This window comes from Hipposideros armiger, unplaced genomic scaffold, assembly GCF_001890085.2.
Source record: "Hipposideros armiger isolate ML-2016 unplaced genomic scaffold, ASM189008v1 scaffold_888, whole genome shotgun sequence".
Taxonomy (NCBI): domain Eukaryota; kingdom Metazoa; phylum Chordata; class Mammalia; order Chiroptera; family Hipposideridae; genus Hipposideros; species Hipposideros armiger.
In genome coordinates, this window is record NW_017732238.1 from 137,391 (window position 1) to 153,569 (window position 16,179).

General features: G+C 47.6%; 2 protein-coding genes and 1 long non-coding RNA gene across 7 annotated transcripts in view; 1 reads left to right on the forward strand and 2 right to left on the reverse strand.

The window, feature by feature from the left end:
• Positions 1-7,556, forward strand: part of PPARGC1B (PPARG coactivator 1 beta) — a 125,259-nt gene extending 117,703 nt beyond the window's left edge. For all 3 annotated transcript variants that reach the window (XM_019630067.1, XM_019630066.1, XM_019630068.1), the window contains 2 exons: positions 410-564; positions 1,449-7,556. In XM_019630067.1, coding sequence (XP_019485612.1) covers positions 410-564; positions 1,449-1,549 — 256 coding nt within the window. In that variant the 3' untranslated portion in view covers positions 1,550-7,556. The remainder of the gene's footprint in view (positions 1-409; positions 565-1,448) is intronic.
• Positions 2,202-8,982, reverse strand: LOC109375000 (uncharacterized). Its single transcript, XR_002122501.1, has 2 exons — positions 4,692-8,982; positions 2,202-3,119 (listed from the first exon to the last, which is right to left on the reverse strand). It is a non-coding gene; the product is annotated as an uncharacterized LOC109375000 (long non-coding RNA).
• Positions 8,983-12,158: 3,176 nt separating this feature from the next.
• Positions 12,159-16,179, reverse strand: part of PDE6A (phosphodiesterase 6A) — a 59,371-nt gene continuing 55,350 nt past the window's right edge. For all 3 annotated transcript variants that reach the window (XM_019630082.1, XM_019630083.1, XM_019630081.1), the window contains 3 exons: positions 15,732-15,815; positions 14,066-14,213; positions 12,159-12,489 (listed from right to left, as the gene is read on the reverse strand). In XM_019630082.1, the coding sequence (XP_019485627.1) occupies positions 12,410-12,489; positions 14,066-14,213; positions 15,732-15,815 (312 nt within the window). In that variant the 3' untranslated portion in view covers positions 12,159-12,409. The remainder of the gene's footprint in view (positions 12,490-14,065; positions 14,214-15,731; positions 15,816-16,179) is intronic.

The following is a 16,179-nucleotide window of genomic DNA, read 5'->3' on the forward strand; positions in this document are numbered from 1 at the left end:
TCAGCGGCTGCTCAGCTGGGGCTGGACTCGAACCGCTGTTGCTCAGAGCTCAAACTCTTGAGCGAGCTCTTAACCAACTGAGCCACTCGGCCGGCCCCTGCCTTTGGGCCAATTTTGAACTCCACAGAGCCTGTTTCCTCATCCCTGAGGTGGAGATGATAGAAGCACCCACTCACAGAGTGGTCTGAAGAGTGTGTGGGGCTATGTGTGGTGGGCAGGACCTCTTATTGTTGTGACATTGCGGAGGTCAGCCTAGCGATCGTCATCATCTGTACTTGGGTGTGTGTGTGTCTGTGTGTGTCATGTGACATGGTCACTGAATCATTGCGGCTTTCTGCTCCTCACCTAGTAATGGTTCATGTCCACCAAGCTGGCCTAGTAACGTGGTCCTCTTGTCCTCTCCTCCTAGAGGTGAGAAGTATGGCTTCATTACTTACCGGTGTTCTGAGCACGCTGCCCTCTCTCTGAGGAATGGTGCAGCCCTGCGGAAACGCAATGAGCCCTCCTTCCAGCTGAGCTATGGAGGCCTCCGGCACTTCTATTGGCCCAGATACACTGACTACGGTAAGTACACAAGGCCCCGCCGCATTTTAGTAAGACCCGAAGCATGAGGAACAGGACCTCCTATAAAGAAACCCAGACCTAAAGCCCCACCAGGACACACCTCCCACACCCAAGTTCCAATGTGCTGATTGGTGTAACTTTGCAGCCACTTTGCCTGGAGGCTGCCATCTTGGTTTTCTTCTGGCCTCTGGTCCGTCTTGTCCTGTCCCAGGATTGGTACCAAAAAGAGAGACTCAAGCCCCCCCATGGCCTCTTGGAAGGTCCAACCTTGTCACAGCCAGCAGGCAGAGCCATGACTACTGTTTCTTTGACCTTACAGGGCCAGTGGTTGCTCTGCCTCCTTGAGGGGCATTCCGTGGTGGCCCCAACAGGCAGCAGCCTGGTCCTTTAAGAGGCCACAGTGAAACAGTATTGTCACCATGCCCTCACTATTTGAGGACAAGATGGTGAAGAAGGACAAAGAAATACAATTTAGGAGAGAATTATTTGTAGGGACAAGTCCGATGCAGCCTCCATAGTGTAGGGCTGAGTGTCAGGAGACCTCGGAGGGTTCTAGGTCAGGCAGTGCTCCACCTGGGACCCAGTTCCATAGCTATACAGTGAGGTCCTTATAAGATATTGGAGCTGGAAAGGAGCTCTGGCATGCTCTAGTTCAGGGCCCCCCATCCTACAACTAGGGCAGCTGAGGCCCTGAGACATTGGTGACATGGCAGAGGTGTCACTGCAGAATGGCAGAGCTGATGTGTACTGTCCAGAGCTCTCTGAGGCCTTGGGCCACATCCACTCCATGGGGTTGACCCTGGTGGCAGATTGTCTGATTGTCTGGCCTTTCTAAGTTGCTCACTGCCTTCCCTGCTCACTGACCCCTCCACCTCCCTGCCCAGATTCCAATTCAGAAGAGGCTCTTCCTGCGTCAGTGAAAAACAAGTATGAAGCCATGGATTTTGACAGCTTACTAAAGGAGGCCCAGCAGAGCCTGCATTGATAACAGCCTTAACCTTCGAGGAATACCTCAATACCTCAGACAAGGCCCTTTCAATATGTTTACGTTTTCAAAGAAAATAAGTATATGAGAAGGCGAGAGAGCGAGCGCGTGAGAGAGACTTGAAACTGCTGTCCTTTAAAAAAAAAATCAATGTTTACATTGAACAAAGCTGCTTCTGTCTGTGAGTTTCCATGGTGTTGACGTTCCACTGCCACATTAGTGTCCTCGCTTCCAACGGGTTGTCCTGGGTACATCTTCAAGTGCTGGTTCAGTCACCCATCTCTCCTTCCTTCCCGACCGACTTCCTCTCGTAGACGTGCAGCCGTGTTCACCATAACATTTCTTGTCTGTAGTGTGTGATGATGAAATTGTTACTTGTGAATAGAATCAGGATTATAAACTCATTTTTAATTGAAGAAAAAAAAGTATATCCTTAAAATAATGTATTTATGGCTCAGATGTACTGTGCCTGGGGTTATTGTATTGCTTCCTTGATTTTTTAAACTATGCACTGTCGTGAGGTGTTTGCCACTGAGCTGCTCTGCTCCCTTTGCCAGAATGCCCCGGAGGTGCTGGGTGGCCGGTAGGCTGGTCCCCAGGGAAGTGCAGCCTGCAGCCACAACAAGAAGCAGTGGAAAGATGCTTCTGGGTCTTTTCTGCCAAGCCCTGCCCTATCTCTCATCGAGCGAGTTTGGGTCCAATTGCAGTCGGAGCTCTCATCTGGTGCCCAGCTCTCAGAGTTTCTGCCTGGCCACGTGTCCTTCCAAGAGGCCAAGATCTTTGCAGACCTTGTAAGGAAGGCGGCCAAGCTGCATTTTTCCTGTTTTTCCAGGTGAGGCAGGCAGTGCCCCGAGAGGCAAAATGACTTGCCCAAGGTCCCATGGCCAGTGAGAGGGCAGAATAGTGGCCCAGACTAGGCCTTCTGATTCCTGGTCCCATGCTCTTGCAGTAGCTGGGGTAAAGATGTAAAGTTTCGGGGGCTTCTCCCTAGAGGTGAGTTCAGCTTCATTGGGCAACAGGCTAGAAGCCTACAGGCTCAGTGTGGGAGTTAAGTCAGCAGCTGCTGACCCAGCATTAGGTAAGTTCAAGTTTTGGTGCGTGTTTTGATCCAAGGGGTCCTGTGGTTTGCCAACACCTGTGGACATGCCATCAGAGCTTCAGTGACACACCTGGAGTGGCAGGGACAGGTGATCTGGGAGCAGTCATCCTTTTTGGACCAGTCACCAACCCATGTTACTCCCTTCAGTTGTCTTTCCCTTTCCTCATCTGTAAAGTTGTTTTGGTGGCATGGGAAAGGGGGAGCAGGAAGCGAATGTGAGGGTTGGGGCCAGATAAGACAATCTCCAAGCTCCTTTTCCACCTAGGAAACATTCTAATTGGGTTTTAACTTTAAAACTTGTGTTCTTGAGTGATGACAAAGCCATGTCCAGCTGGGATGTTCTGCAGGTGCCTTGGGGGCATTCACGAGGGAGAACGCAGCCAGGCAGGGTGTGATGTGAGCACGTTGCTTCTGCTCAGACAGAGCAGCTCCAACATGGCGTCTTTCAGACATCAGGGTTCCTTGGGAAAACTGTGTATTTAAAAAGAGAACAGCCCTGCTTTAAAGAAGTGTGAAATTGACTCATTAAACTAAACAAGCTAATTTAATCTATTGCTAATGCCAGGCCTAGTCCTTTGAGAATTAAAAACGATTTTCAAATACCTCAGTAGGTAAACTGAGCTGATGAGCTTGTCCTGGGTGGTATGCATACTCCAAGCCCACAGAGAAGGCTGGAGGAGACAGGCTTTAGGAGGACTAGGGAATTTGAACTCCAGTGTGTCAAGTCACTTGATCTCTTTGGGCCCCAACTTCCTTTTCTGTGAAATGGACTGAGGGAGAGAATTAGGCAACTTCATCTGCCAGCTCTAACAAACAGTTTTAGCTTCTGCTAAGGCAGAGTCTAGCTCAAAATGGCAAATACACAGCATGTGTGTCACTATAGCCACATCCTTGGCCAGTGGCAGACATGATTAATTGACCATAGCACTCATGTTCTTTGAGCCTGGTCAGGCTATTAGAATCCTCATTACAGTGTTCTGGGCAGACATTACTAATAGGTCAGAGTTTAACCCATTTGAGATCCTCGTCTAATCTTTGAAAGGTTTCCATCACACAACAACAGTATGGTGGCTGGGTTTCATGCTGGCTCATCCCTGTCTGTCATGTCCTGGTCTATAAGAGAAAATTCCCCTAAAGCCACTCTTTGGCACAGAACTCCCAATATTACTGTGACATGAAATCCTATTTGGGGTGGGGAGTGACATAGCAGACATGAGCATGTTTGGGAAGCCAGGGTTTATAAGGATGGACCAAAAAAAAGGGGACTTCCCACAGCATAGACCTGAACATTTTAAATTCCCTTTATAGCTATTCACTGCCTAGCACACAGTAGGCACACAATAAATGATTATGAAATAGAATGGAACTTAAACCTGTCTGCTGCCTCTCCTGAGTCTTCATTTGCACTGGGAATAACTTCGATTTCGCCCTGCAGAAGTTGGTAGGAAAGAACTCTAGACTCAGAGTTGAACTAGATCATTTCTCAGCCCCTCCTGTTGGCTTCTTCCTCGATTGTTCTAGGCCAGAGGTTCAATCAGGGGTGGGTGATACTTTAGGGTCAAGAAATGCAGACTTTTAGTGAAGGACAAGTCTCTCCCCTGAGTCAGCTGAAGGTTTCCTTTCAGATTCGTACAGGGCTCTTGAAGTTACTTAAACTTGGCCCTTGAGCAGAGCAGAGATCTGAGCATGGCAGTGGGACGTGGTATGCCAGAGGTCAGAGCTGGGGGCCACTGATGGGAGAGGATGCCTGCCAAAGACATCACCCAGTGTCTGCTCACCATCCCGTACGTAAAAGGCTACAGGTTCTAAAGTTGACTGACCCTGCAGACCACCTGTATCCGGAAGACTCATTCGGTGCTGTGAATTATTTACCAAGGAGACTCCAAGGCCGCCTCTCCAGGAAAACTAGTCAACCTTGGTCTCTTTCCCACCAACTTAAGCAGTAACCCAGAGGGAGCAGCTGCTATTGGCAACCATCTCGTTGTAGCTTTGTCCTAGTATTTGCTCTCGATGACGTTTACATGTGATCGCCATAAAGCTTACTGTAGACTGTGTTGGTAGCCGCCCACGCAGGGCAGGTTGTACTGTCCGTCTCTGTGCCGTGCTGGTGTTTTTCCAAAAAATATCTGATCCAACCGCTAAGTGGAATTCTTCCATCTCCTTCCTCAGTCAGTACAAGGCTGAATCAGAATCCTCACTCTCGGGGGCTCTGGTTACCGAAGGAAAATGCATCAAAGAGGTAAAGAATATGAGTGGATGGAGTGTAGCTAAGGCCCCCACCTCCTGACCCCTTCACACCTTGCCCCCCGACCAGAAAACTCCTTGGAGTCAAAAAGCACCAGTCAGGTGTCTACATCTCCCGTGAGACCTGACAGTGCTGCATGTGGGGTGTGCTCAGGAGAGAGGCAAGGCTTCAGGGACTGGGAGGAGGAAGGGAGGAACGTTCTGAGCTCAAAGACTCAGTACCCAGGTCCTGATGTGGGAAGAGACGATGCGATAAGAAGTCTTTCATCACCTAAAGCCTATGCTTATTGATGTCTGAGAGCGATTTCTTCTAGGCATATGCAATATGCATGCCCAGGCTACTGTGCAGGTGGGGAGTGGAGTGGGCACAGAAGGCATTGACAGTGAGCAGGTCCGAACCCCATCCCAGGCCTCGGATTCAGTTGAAATCACAGCTGAACCTGTAGCTTGAGAGCGAGGTCATCCCAACTGTGAAGCAGAAGCCACCCTAGAGGATGTGATGATCTGACTCACTTGATGTCAAAACTACAGTAATTGTTTTAGCACCTGAGATGTAGCAGCCACCCTTAGATAGACCAAGGAAGGAAATTGGATGCACAGTAGCAACTAAAGTGAACCTAATGGTTTCATTGGCCAAAGAAGAGGGACCCCCTCACCTCTTTCCATTGGGACAGAAGGAAACTGGTTAGTACTTATGTGCAATACGTTTAAGCTGGTCCCCAAGTCCCTGAGGCATTTGCACACACATGGTCTCCAGGGCTGTTTGCCAAGTCCGGAGGTACAGGGTAAATAGAGGGAGAGCTTGGGAACTGGGAAAACCCACATGCACAGAGATGCGCTTGGCCCAAATCATGAGGGTGGGGGTGGGGGAAGAGCCCCTGGGAGCTTGCTGCACAATGTCCAGGAAGTAGGTAGAGGCTGACTTTGCATTGAACCAATAAAAGCACTTTGAGAAAACTACAACACTTCAGCCTGGCTCCATGTGTTTACACTGGCAAATAGGGGTCTCCTTTGGCTGTGTGAGGTACTCTCCTAGGGATGGGCACAAGGCCTCGGGAAGGGGGCTGGTGTGAGGGAGGAGAGAGCAGAGAGGCCTTCCAAGACAGCAGCGGGAGAGCCAATCTTAGGGGAGTCCTAGAAATAGGGAACAGTGAGTTTAGATCTTAGTACTTATTTTTGTAAAAAAAAAAACTTAAAAAAAAAAACCCACCCTGTTGATTGAAATGGATTTGCAGGACAAGTCATTTAACTATAAGCCATCTCACAGTGAGAAATCTGATGTTTCTTCCCTGCTATGAGATCTTGGGCCTCTGTTTCCTCATCTAGCAAATGAGAATACTGGATGGGGATGAACACTCAAGTCCCTTTCACCTCTGATAGGCTCAGATTCCCTTCTCTGGCTGTGCCCAGCTCAAGTTCAGGGTGAAGTTCTCTGCAAGGTAACCAGCCAGCAGTAGATCCAAACCCACATTGGTCCTGGCTGAGCTACCATATTGGAGGAGACCAGCTCCCCAGGACAGATCTAAGCCATAGTTTCTAGTGGGGATGGTGAGCATTTTCAACCCCAGCTTGGCTAGGTGGCAATGTTGAATCTCACATTAGCCTTGTCATCATCCCAACCAAATAATTTTTAATCCGAATGTTGTGACCACTTGGCTGTTTCTCTCTTGCTCTCAGTCAATACTAGCAATACACTGTTTTTTGTTTTTTCAAAATAGCTTAACTTAGGCACTTTTCCCACATGTCTTTCAAATGATTGTAAAGCATATGGGGCAACAGGAGGCCTCAATCACACTGCATATATTTAGGGCAGCTTTTGTTTTTTGTGTCTTTGATGGTATAGCAGCAGTAACTGAAGCTTCAAGATTTGGGGGGGACAGATGATCAGATATTCCATTTCATCAGAATGCCTTGCACGTCCAGAAGCAGTGCAGAAATCCGGCTGCCTGGATTGGGGGCTTGGGAAACACAGTTTTGTAGGTAGTCTGCCTCTGTGCTGTATCATTTGTCAGGATCCTTCAAGGGAGCCTAATAAAACCTCCTTTTCCACTTCGCTGGCCTTGCTCTGGGTGACTTTCGAAGGGATTGGTTCGCTTCCACCTCAGCACTTGCCTTATCAATGTCTCGTGGCCATCTAGTGGCCAAAGACTGTCTCCACCAGCTACCCAGATGGAAGGCAAATAAATCCTTTCAGCCACCTGGCTGTCCAACACCCACTTTAGGAATGAAATGTAATGTCATGAGCGAATTGTCTGTGTTTAGAGCCCAGTGTAACACCAGTCAGAAGACTACAGAAGCAACCACTTAGACTCATGCAGACTGAGAGGCACACAAGCTCTCCTGTGGGCAGAGGAGATAAAAGTGGACCCTGTGTCCAGGTGCCCGAGAGGGGTTTACTGTAACTGCAATACCGGCAGCCCAGCTGCTGACCTTGTTAAGTGAACCTCTGCTAGGTGACCTGCACTGTACCATCGGGACAAGCTGAGAGGTCGGGTGTCAGGTTTCTGAATGGGGGCTGGCCATGGCCTTTGATATGGTCCACCGAATAGCCAAACAGGTTACTTTTTTGTTGTTGTTTGTTTGTTTTTGTTTCTATATTTTGTATTTAAAAATCTTGTCAAGTGTGTTTTGTGTTAGGAATAAAAAGTCATAACCTATTCCCAACTTTGTTTCTTGAGGGATGTTCTGATTCTGATGGAAACGGGTTGGAAATCTCAAGGGGTGTGTGGTCAGGGTGGTCAGCGGAACAGGGAAGTGGACCACTTGGATTTCCAGATGGTTTCTGGGGAAAAACAACCATCCAGAAGTCCAGCTTGGTGCAATCTGCTCCAGAAATTCACACCCACCCCCTTCACCTCCTTGTGCCACGGTATTAGCATTGGCTTTGAGCATCTGCTTCTTCCTGAGGTAGCTGCTAATGTTGAAACCAACACAAGATCTCTGTCCCCAGCCCCAGGTTTCTAAAGAGACGGTTCTGTAGCTAGCCTTAATTGACTGGGCAAAGTGGTCCCTACGGTTCCTTCCAGCATTTCCAAATCTTGGACTCAAATCTTTTTCTCTTGGTGTGACTAAGCAGCCTAGAGAATTCTGAGCAATAGGAAGCCAGGGCTTTCCCTGGCTCTGTGACAGGGTTCAAACCAGGGAATGGCTAACCTTGTGAGGTTTGGACATCCCCAGGGGTACTCCCGTAGGGGGCATTATTTATTAGGAAGCTCAACAAGGTAACTACAGCCTGGGGTACACGAGTGCAAGGCTGTGTGTGCGTGCGTGCGTGCGTGTGTGCATGCGCTCGCATGCCTGTCTGTGTTTGTGTGTATGTGTGGAATTACATTGATGCATTTCTTGAGAAAGGTGCAAGAATTTCACCTACACAGAGGGACACATCTGCTTTGTTATTTATAATAGAAAGCTAAATTTTAATTTTTTAAAGGACACTGCTAATGATTGGGAATCGAGTTTTTAGTTTTGCTATTTTTTTTAATTGGTAGAGGATTTTTATATATTTTTTTCCATTTTGTTGGGTTGTGTCCTTATTTATATAAATAACTTTATCCGTAAGAGGCCAGGAAGGAATCTTCCTTGCTTTTAATTATTGTGGTTGTCATCGTCCCTATTTTATTTCTGGTGTGATTTATCTGTCTTACCTTCTAAATGAGAAAATGTTTTCCTGTATTTGTACATTGTCAGATTCTATAGTTTCATAGATAATTTAACCAAATTGCTCTATGTATTATTATTCTGTGAGCATAAAGTTCTATTTTAACGTCTGTAAATACTTCAGAACTGGCTTCTTTTCTCAAGCTCCCACTGTGGAGTGATTGTTTACATCACAAAAACTGTAGAATCTCTATGCTCATGTACTGTAAATAGTGAAGTGATCTGCTTATAAATAAACTTAACAAATACACTATGGAGATTAAAAAGAAAATACCACCCACCGCCCTGCCCAGATGTGTCTTTATTGGTCCTGTGTGCTGGTTGAGGGACATTCTGCTGAACTGGAAAAAGGACTCTGGTTTCTGTGTCACCCTCTCAGAAAAGACCCTGGTTAAGGTGTGTTCCCCACCGCTCCAGAATTTTCTGAGCTCCCTTTTTCTCTCTTCGCCACACTTTTCATGGCTCATAATGAATCATTCAGACTTAACCTCACATAACAGATATCCCATTACTGGTTTTCACCATGACTTTTATAAAGCTATACCACTTTCTGAACAAGGACTCTCTTGTTTTGGTGTATCCACGTTTTCACATAAACACACTAAGTAAATATGCTGAAAGAGACATTTTGACAGTATGGTTTCAGGCAAAAACCCCAATTTGCAACGCTAAGGCAACTTCCGGTCAGAGGAGGTAGAGAACAGATTTGAATTGTGCACCATGTTTGGGTGAACTAGGAGTTTTTCCTTTGCTCACTTTCTCCTAGCAATAGCAGTGACAAAGTGGCATTTACCATGACTCAGTCTTGGAGGTGTGTGTATTTCCTCAGTTTCACAGCACTCGGGTTTAGCCTTTCTTTTGCCCTGAAGCTGCTTTATTTAATGTTTAGTATTTTTAAGTGCAGCCTGAGTGCAAGACACCCACGTGTCCCTGACGGTTAAAGCATTGGTGAAGAAAATTATAAGAACACGTACAATAAGATATTCCATTTCACATTATGTGCAAACTATTCTCAACTTGTTATTATCTACAGTAACTAGTTTCTTGTTATTCGGGCAATTTATTTTTTTTCAATCTGGAAATTGTTTGAATTTCTTTGGTTGGAAGGGGATGCACTATGATTCTTCCTTTAAAATGAATGGGGTTGTTTGCACTTAGCAGCAGGGTTCTCAGAGAGGTTATCTGTGTGATCATTGCTCAGTCTCTGTCACCCCCTTGACAGTGATCTGACAGTGACCTCCAGGAGAGTAAGACTGCTTCTCCATCCATTGCAGGGCGGTGTCCAGCCCCATTAATCAGAAATTACGGAATGGACAAGAGAGGCTCCTATCTGTGGCCTGATGACTACATACAGCTAGGGAGGCAACCAAGCCACAAAGTCACAAATAATTTCTTCAAAAATGCATTCAGTGGTGCAAAGGAATAGAATGGGAGATTCAGAGCCTCAAAACCTGCATTTGATACCAAGCTCTGCCACTTCTATATTGTGCAAACTCGGACAATCCACCTCTTTGGCCCCTGGCGTCCCCAACTATGAAACAAGATGATTTGCTTAGATGAACTCAAGGGTCTTAAATAAAGCTGATTCTCAGAAGCAGTATGGCGCAGGGAAAATGGTTACAAGCCTGGAGTCTGGTGTCAGGCTTCTTTGCTTTGAGTCCTGACTCCATTGTTTATCAGCTGAGGGTCCTTGGGCAGGTTTCTTAACCTCTCTGAGTCTCTTCCTCATCATGTGATAAATGGGGCTAGTAATAGTTTCTACCCTATAGGGTTGTTGTAAGGATGAAATTAGATCATGCACAGTGCCTAGGACATCAAAGGCACTTAATAGGTGCCAGCCTCATCATGCATGGTCTCATTTGGTGCTAACCATAGTCTTGTGAGGCATAGCAAGGAGTATGACCCTCGTTTGACAGATGGGTAAGGCTGAGAGCTAGGCAGAGCAGAGGGAACCTGCCCAAGGGACCAGCAGCATCACCAGTATGTTCCTGGGGGACACTTTTCTCTTTACCATGCCACTTAACCACTACATGGGGCATGCTAAGAGAACATTCCTCGGCGTAAAAAACCACTGCTCTGAGTGTCAATTTCAGGAGGACAGAGATATCTAGCTTGAGAGTTAAGAGATGAGACTTCCAGACCCAGCTCCCTGCTGATGACGTGACCTGCAAATATGGGCAGGGCTCCCATGTCAAGAGTCCAGATTGATCTGCTGTGGAAATCACAGGGACGTGTGCCCTGTACACTGTGTTCCCGGTAAGCTTGGGCATCTGCTTCTGGAGGGAAATAAGGGAACCATGCCATGAACTTTGCCCAGCCCGTCCCCTTGCTGGCCTTCAGTTTCCTCATTTATCTAAAAAGGGAGATTAAAGTAGATCACTGATTTACAAACAGTTTGGAGAAACCACGTATTCCCTCTCCTCAAAGCAACCAGAGTCAACACCCACTTATAGGAGAACAGGGGACAGAGGGACGTGTTATCTGCCACCACAAGGAAGCAAGCAGATAGATCTGGAATATGGGACAACTGACATTGTTTCTGCAACAAATCACTGGCAAAGAAAAGAGGAGGGAGTGCTGTTACAATTAAAAGAGACTTAAGAGACATACCCACTAAAAGTGTTCAGATTCAAGCAAACCAACTATTAAAGACATTGCTGCCACAGTGGGGGAAAGTTGACTAAGGACTGCCGTCACAAGCTGGGTTCCGTAGAGAGCAACCTCTGCAGTGGACTCAGTCTGCAGGTAATTATTAAGGAGTGCCCTTGGAACCAACGCCTAGGGAAGGGAAGGGAGTGGGAGTGGGCAGAGGGAGAAGCTGAACTGCACTGCGAGCCCAAACGATAGCCTTGGTGGACCCCACAAGGAGTCCTGGAGCCAGAATGGCCCTGCAGAGTTGTCCCATGTTGGGCCAAGATGACCAGGCCCTAACACCTGCCATGGATCCGTCAATGGATACAGGCCACCCCGGGAAAGGGGCTGACCTTGGACAAAGTGTCTCTAAGGGCCAGCCGAGTGGCTTAGTTGGTTAAGAGCTCACTCAAGAGTGCAAGCTCTGAGCAACTGGGTCACCAGTTCGATTCCCAGCCCAAGCTGAGTTGCCGCTGAGCTGCCCACAGGTGGCAGGATGGCTCAGCTAAAAAAACAAACACAAAAAAAAGACAAAGTGTCTCCAAGCAGCTGAGGTAATCCCCAAAGGCGCTGACACTGAGTGCTGTCTGCCAAAAGTGCTCACAGCTGCTGGGGCCACAAGTCCTTCGCTCTTCCGGGAAGGGTCTGGACAGCTCATCACAGCATCGACCACACCTGGATACTAGGGGTCCATTTGTTACATGTGATAATGATGTGGTTATGTTAGAAAATGCCCGTATGTCTTTAGCGGTGGAGGAGTAAAATGATATGTCTGGAATTTGCCTTTAAATACGTGAGCTAAGAAAAAATTTGAAAAAAATAAAAGGAAAGATAAAGCAAATGTGGCAACATCTCGATATTGGAATCGGGTGGTAGGTGGGTGGGGATTCATTGTATAATTCTCTACTTTTGAGAATAAAAACTTTTATAAAATACAAAATGGAAGTGTAAGAACAAAAATGATTCTAAGCAAGCAGGTGAGTTTGGCATTAACTAAATATTTAATTGAGGCTTACGAAAGCTAGAATGTTGGTTTTAGCTCAATAAAATTTCTCAAGGTTGATAAAAATGTTTGAAAGCCACTAGATAAGATGGAAGCTAAATTCTCATTCAGCTTTCAAATCCTAGGACTCCTTTACTTCTGAAGAAGGTGTGCAGCTTGCCACCGGTTTGGGCGATCTCTTCTCATGAAGGGTGGTGCCATTCTGACCAGCAGGTCCCCTGTTGGGCTACTGGATGCAGCAGGACTTGGAAGCAGGTGCGTCCCCTCCTGGGCTGGGGTTCCCCCTGGGCTGATTTCCTGCGGGTGCTGCAATCAGACAGGAAAGAGAACACACCAGATGAGAGGACGCTGCAGAGGGCTTCCCCTTTGCCCTGGTGTGAACCAACAGTTGCAAATTCAAGGGCTTTCAGAGGCCAACAGATATCACACATGCAGAAGGCAAGCCAAGTATAAAGGGGATCAGAGAAACCAAGAATGTTTCTCTCCACTAAAAAAAATAACAGCACAATCATGATAAATGGCAACCAACATTTGGCACCAATGTCTGGGAGACAACAGGGAGTGGTGGGGACTGTGACAAACTGGAGGGAGACTCTGTCCCTTCTAAAGAGGATAGTTGCCACTGGGCTCCAGCTAATTATTGCCATGCAAAAACCCAGACTAGTGTGGTTCTAAAACTAGTGTTTGGATCAACTAGTGTTGATCTAAAAAGAAATGCTGGGACTCTGGATTTTTAAAATCTTAAGTATACCCACTTTCAAATGTTGACAGCAAATATCTATTTTAAAAATGCAGGCCAAACAAAAGACATCTGAGGTCTGTAAGTTTGCACAGACCTGCCACTAGTCCATAAGACAATGTGTGAAAATTAGAAAAAGACACTTCTTCCTCAGGACACTTTACTGCCATTTTCTGGAAAATTGTAATTATGATACAAATCTGTGATGCCTGTACTATGTAGGGCACCTCCTGGAGCTGTGCAAAGCACAGGTTACAAAACCATAAGTGGCGACCCCACATTTGCAGCTGCCAGTTCAGAATCACCCCCCACTGAGACCAAGAGCAGAGCTGGAGACCTGACAGCGTCCCTGCTAAAACCACGTGTAGAGGGATGGTGTGCACTGGAGGGCAGTAAGAGTGGAGAGGGGACAAGAAGCCATGCCCTGTGAGGGAACTAGAGCAACACAGCCAGTAATAGAAAGGGCTTGGAGACGGGGAAGTGTGCTGTCACCGGGGAAGAGATACAATAGAACAAACAAATCCCATTGGATTCCTGAAGGTAGGACTATGGCCACTAGGTGGACGTTTCAACAAGCAGAACAATTTCAATTCAAGGAAGAGCTTTCTAATTGTGGTACAGAATGAGGCTTTCATGTAAGGTAGTGAGCCCTCCATCACTGGTAGTGTGCAAGCAAAGGCTCACGATGATATATTGGGTTGTCGTAAAAGTCATGACATCTTTTTTCTGTTTTTCATTGCAAAAATGCATCATGACTTTTCTGACAACCAATAGAAGGGATTCAAACATCAGACAGATTTCCTTCCAATTAATAATTCTAGGTTTTCTCCTTTGTCCCTGAATAGGGCCCTATGTCCACAGCCTTGGAATTGGAATCTGTCCTACACTGGTTGGGGGCGATCAGGGAATTCTTGCTGGGAACCTCGATTTTGGAAAACAGGCTCTGCCACTTACTGTGTGACTCAGCCACAATACTTCACCTCTGCAAGCCTCAGTGGCCTCCTGTGTAGAACGGGCACCGTCTTAGGTGGTGGGAAGGCCTAAATAGGACCCCGTGTGCGAAGATCTGAAGTCAAGCTATAGGCACAGCCTGAGTGCTCAGTGTGGGGATTCGGGGTGCCCTGTCCCCCTGCTTTCACGAACCTTGCTTGGCTGCCTGTTGCTTCTGCTTCTCCTCCTCCAAAGCCTTCATCTTGGCATCATACTCGTCAGCAAGCGCTTTCCACTCCTTGCGGTTGTTGGTGATCCCGTCCAGCATGGGAGTGATCTCTTCGTGGAAACGGGAGAATTCCTGGAAGAGAGAGAGCCTCTGGAGCAGGGACCACGGCCCAGGGTCCGGGCGCGAGGTGGAGGCACAGTTGGCAATATCCAACCCTGGAATGAGCTTCCTGGGCGGGTGGCAGGGTTCCCCGTCATCCAGCGGTGTGCGTGCTGACACTGAGACCTCCAGTCAACAAGATCCCATCCTTCTCCTGATTAAAACCCTCCTGTGGAAACCCCTGTCCTTCAGGACGAAGCATAAACTCCTTCACATGGTTTTCCACCCCCTCCAGGCCCAGTGCCCTCCCCGCTTGGCAACCTTGAGCCCTCCCGGCATTCCAGATCTCTGTCCATTGCTGGAGTGTATCCTGCCTTCTGTGGGCTTCATACAAGCTCTTCCGTTGGCTGAACACTCTAACTTCCCCTCTTTTCTCTTGAAGCCTCCATTTAGACGTCACCTCCTTGGGGGAGCCTCTTCTGACACACAGACACTCAGTAAATATGTGCTGAGGGACATCATATACAAAACCATACGTTTTGTCATATACAAAACATAAGGATGCTGCGAAGAGGATTCTTAAGTTCTCTTAGCCCTAAGAATGAAAATAATGCCTTTGAGCACAAACAACATTCGTCGCTCCCAGATTTGGGGGTGAGGGAGTTGAGATGAAGATTGATGGAGTAGAGGTGCCCAAAACAAGATCGGCCAATCCAGGGCCGGCTGTGCTCAGAGCCGCAGATCCAGGCTCTGCCACAAGCTGCATGACCGTGGGCCGGTGACGTACAGGGCTCCGCCTCAGCCATGTCATACCCACCTCCCAAAGGCTGTTGTGGTAACACACGCAAAGCACTCAGCACAGCCTCCCTAGTTTAATAACGTCACTGAATGATAGTGGAGAGCAGCAGCTACTCTGCTCTGTTGCTCAGGGGAACCCCATTAGGCTGTGTTGTATCCGAGAGGCACTTGTGTTTCCTCTGGGAGCATCTGCACGTCTCCCTAACAAGGGCTGCAGCTCACACAGCAGAAAGGGCCCTGGACTGGGGGTCAGGCGTCCTGGCTCTACCCCTGTCTTGTGGCTGACACCAGCGACCCTGGCCCTGCCCTTTCTCATCTCTGACCTCTGTCTCCTCATGTGTAACGTGGTCAAAGTAAAAACAACAAATGGGAGGTGGATGGGGGTACAGATAACATGGAATCCAGAGCGCTGGGTTTCTCCAGAGGGAGACGTTAACTTTGAGCAAGCGCTCAAAGAGAAATCCCAGAGTGCCTTTTGACAACTGAGTCACTTTGACCTGTCTGTCACATTTCTACCGGCTAGGGAAGTTAGGAGGGCATGTGTCTGCTATGCGTCCCGCCTCCCTGTCTGAACCCAGGCTGTCATGTGTCCCTGGCCTGGGTATACCACCACACAAGACCCCAGAGGACTGTCATGGCAGATGAGAAGCACTTTGTAAAACACTACCCACTGCTCACTTGCCAGGGTTATTATTCCCAATACTCGGGTTTATTAAACACAAACGCTTGGGCCGGAGAAAGCAAAAGACCCACCTTGTAGACAAACGTGCAAACAAAGTCAATGAAGCCGACCTGAAGCTTGGGGAGTTCGTCCGCCTTGTTTCTGTCCATCATGGGCTGTCAAAAGGGAGAAAGAGTTACCGTGTTTCCCCATGGATAAGACACACCCTTTTTCAAAAAATGTGGGGTCTAAAAACTGGGTGCGTCTTATACAGCGGTTGTATGAGTGCAGGGGGGGGCGGGGAGGGGAAGCGGGAAATGCAAGTAAAAAAAAACTACAACCACTGTATAAGACACACCCAGTTTTTAGACCCCACATTTTTTGAAAAGGGGTGTGTCTTATACATGGGGAAGTACGGTAACTGAGCTGGACTCCCCCTGGCATGGTGCAGTCAGGTGGACCCGCCCTCCCTATGAAGCATTCTGGCTCAAAAAAAAGAAACAAAAACAAACAAAAAACCAAACCTGAAACTCGTCAAGT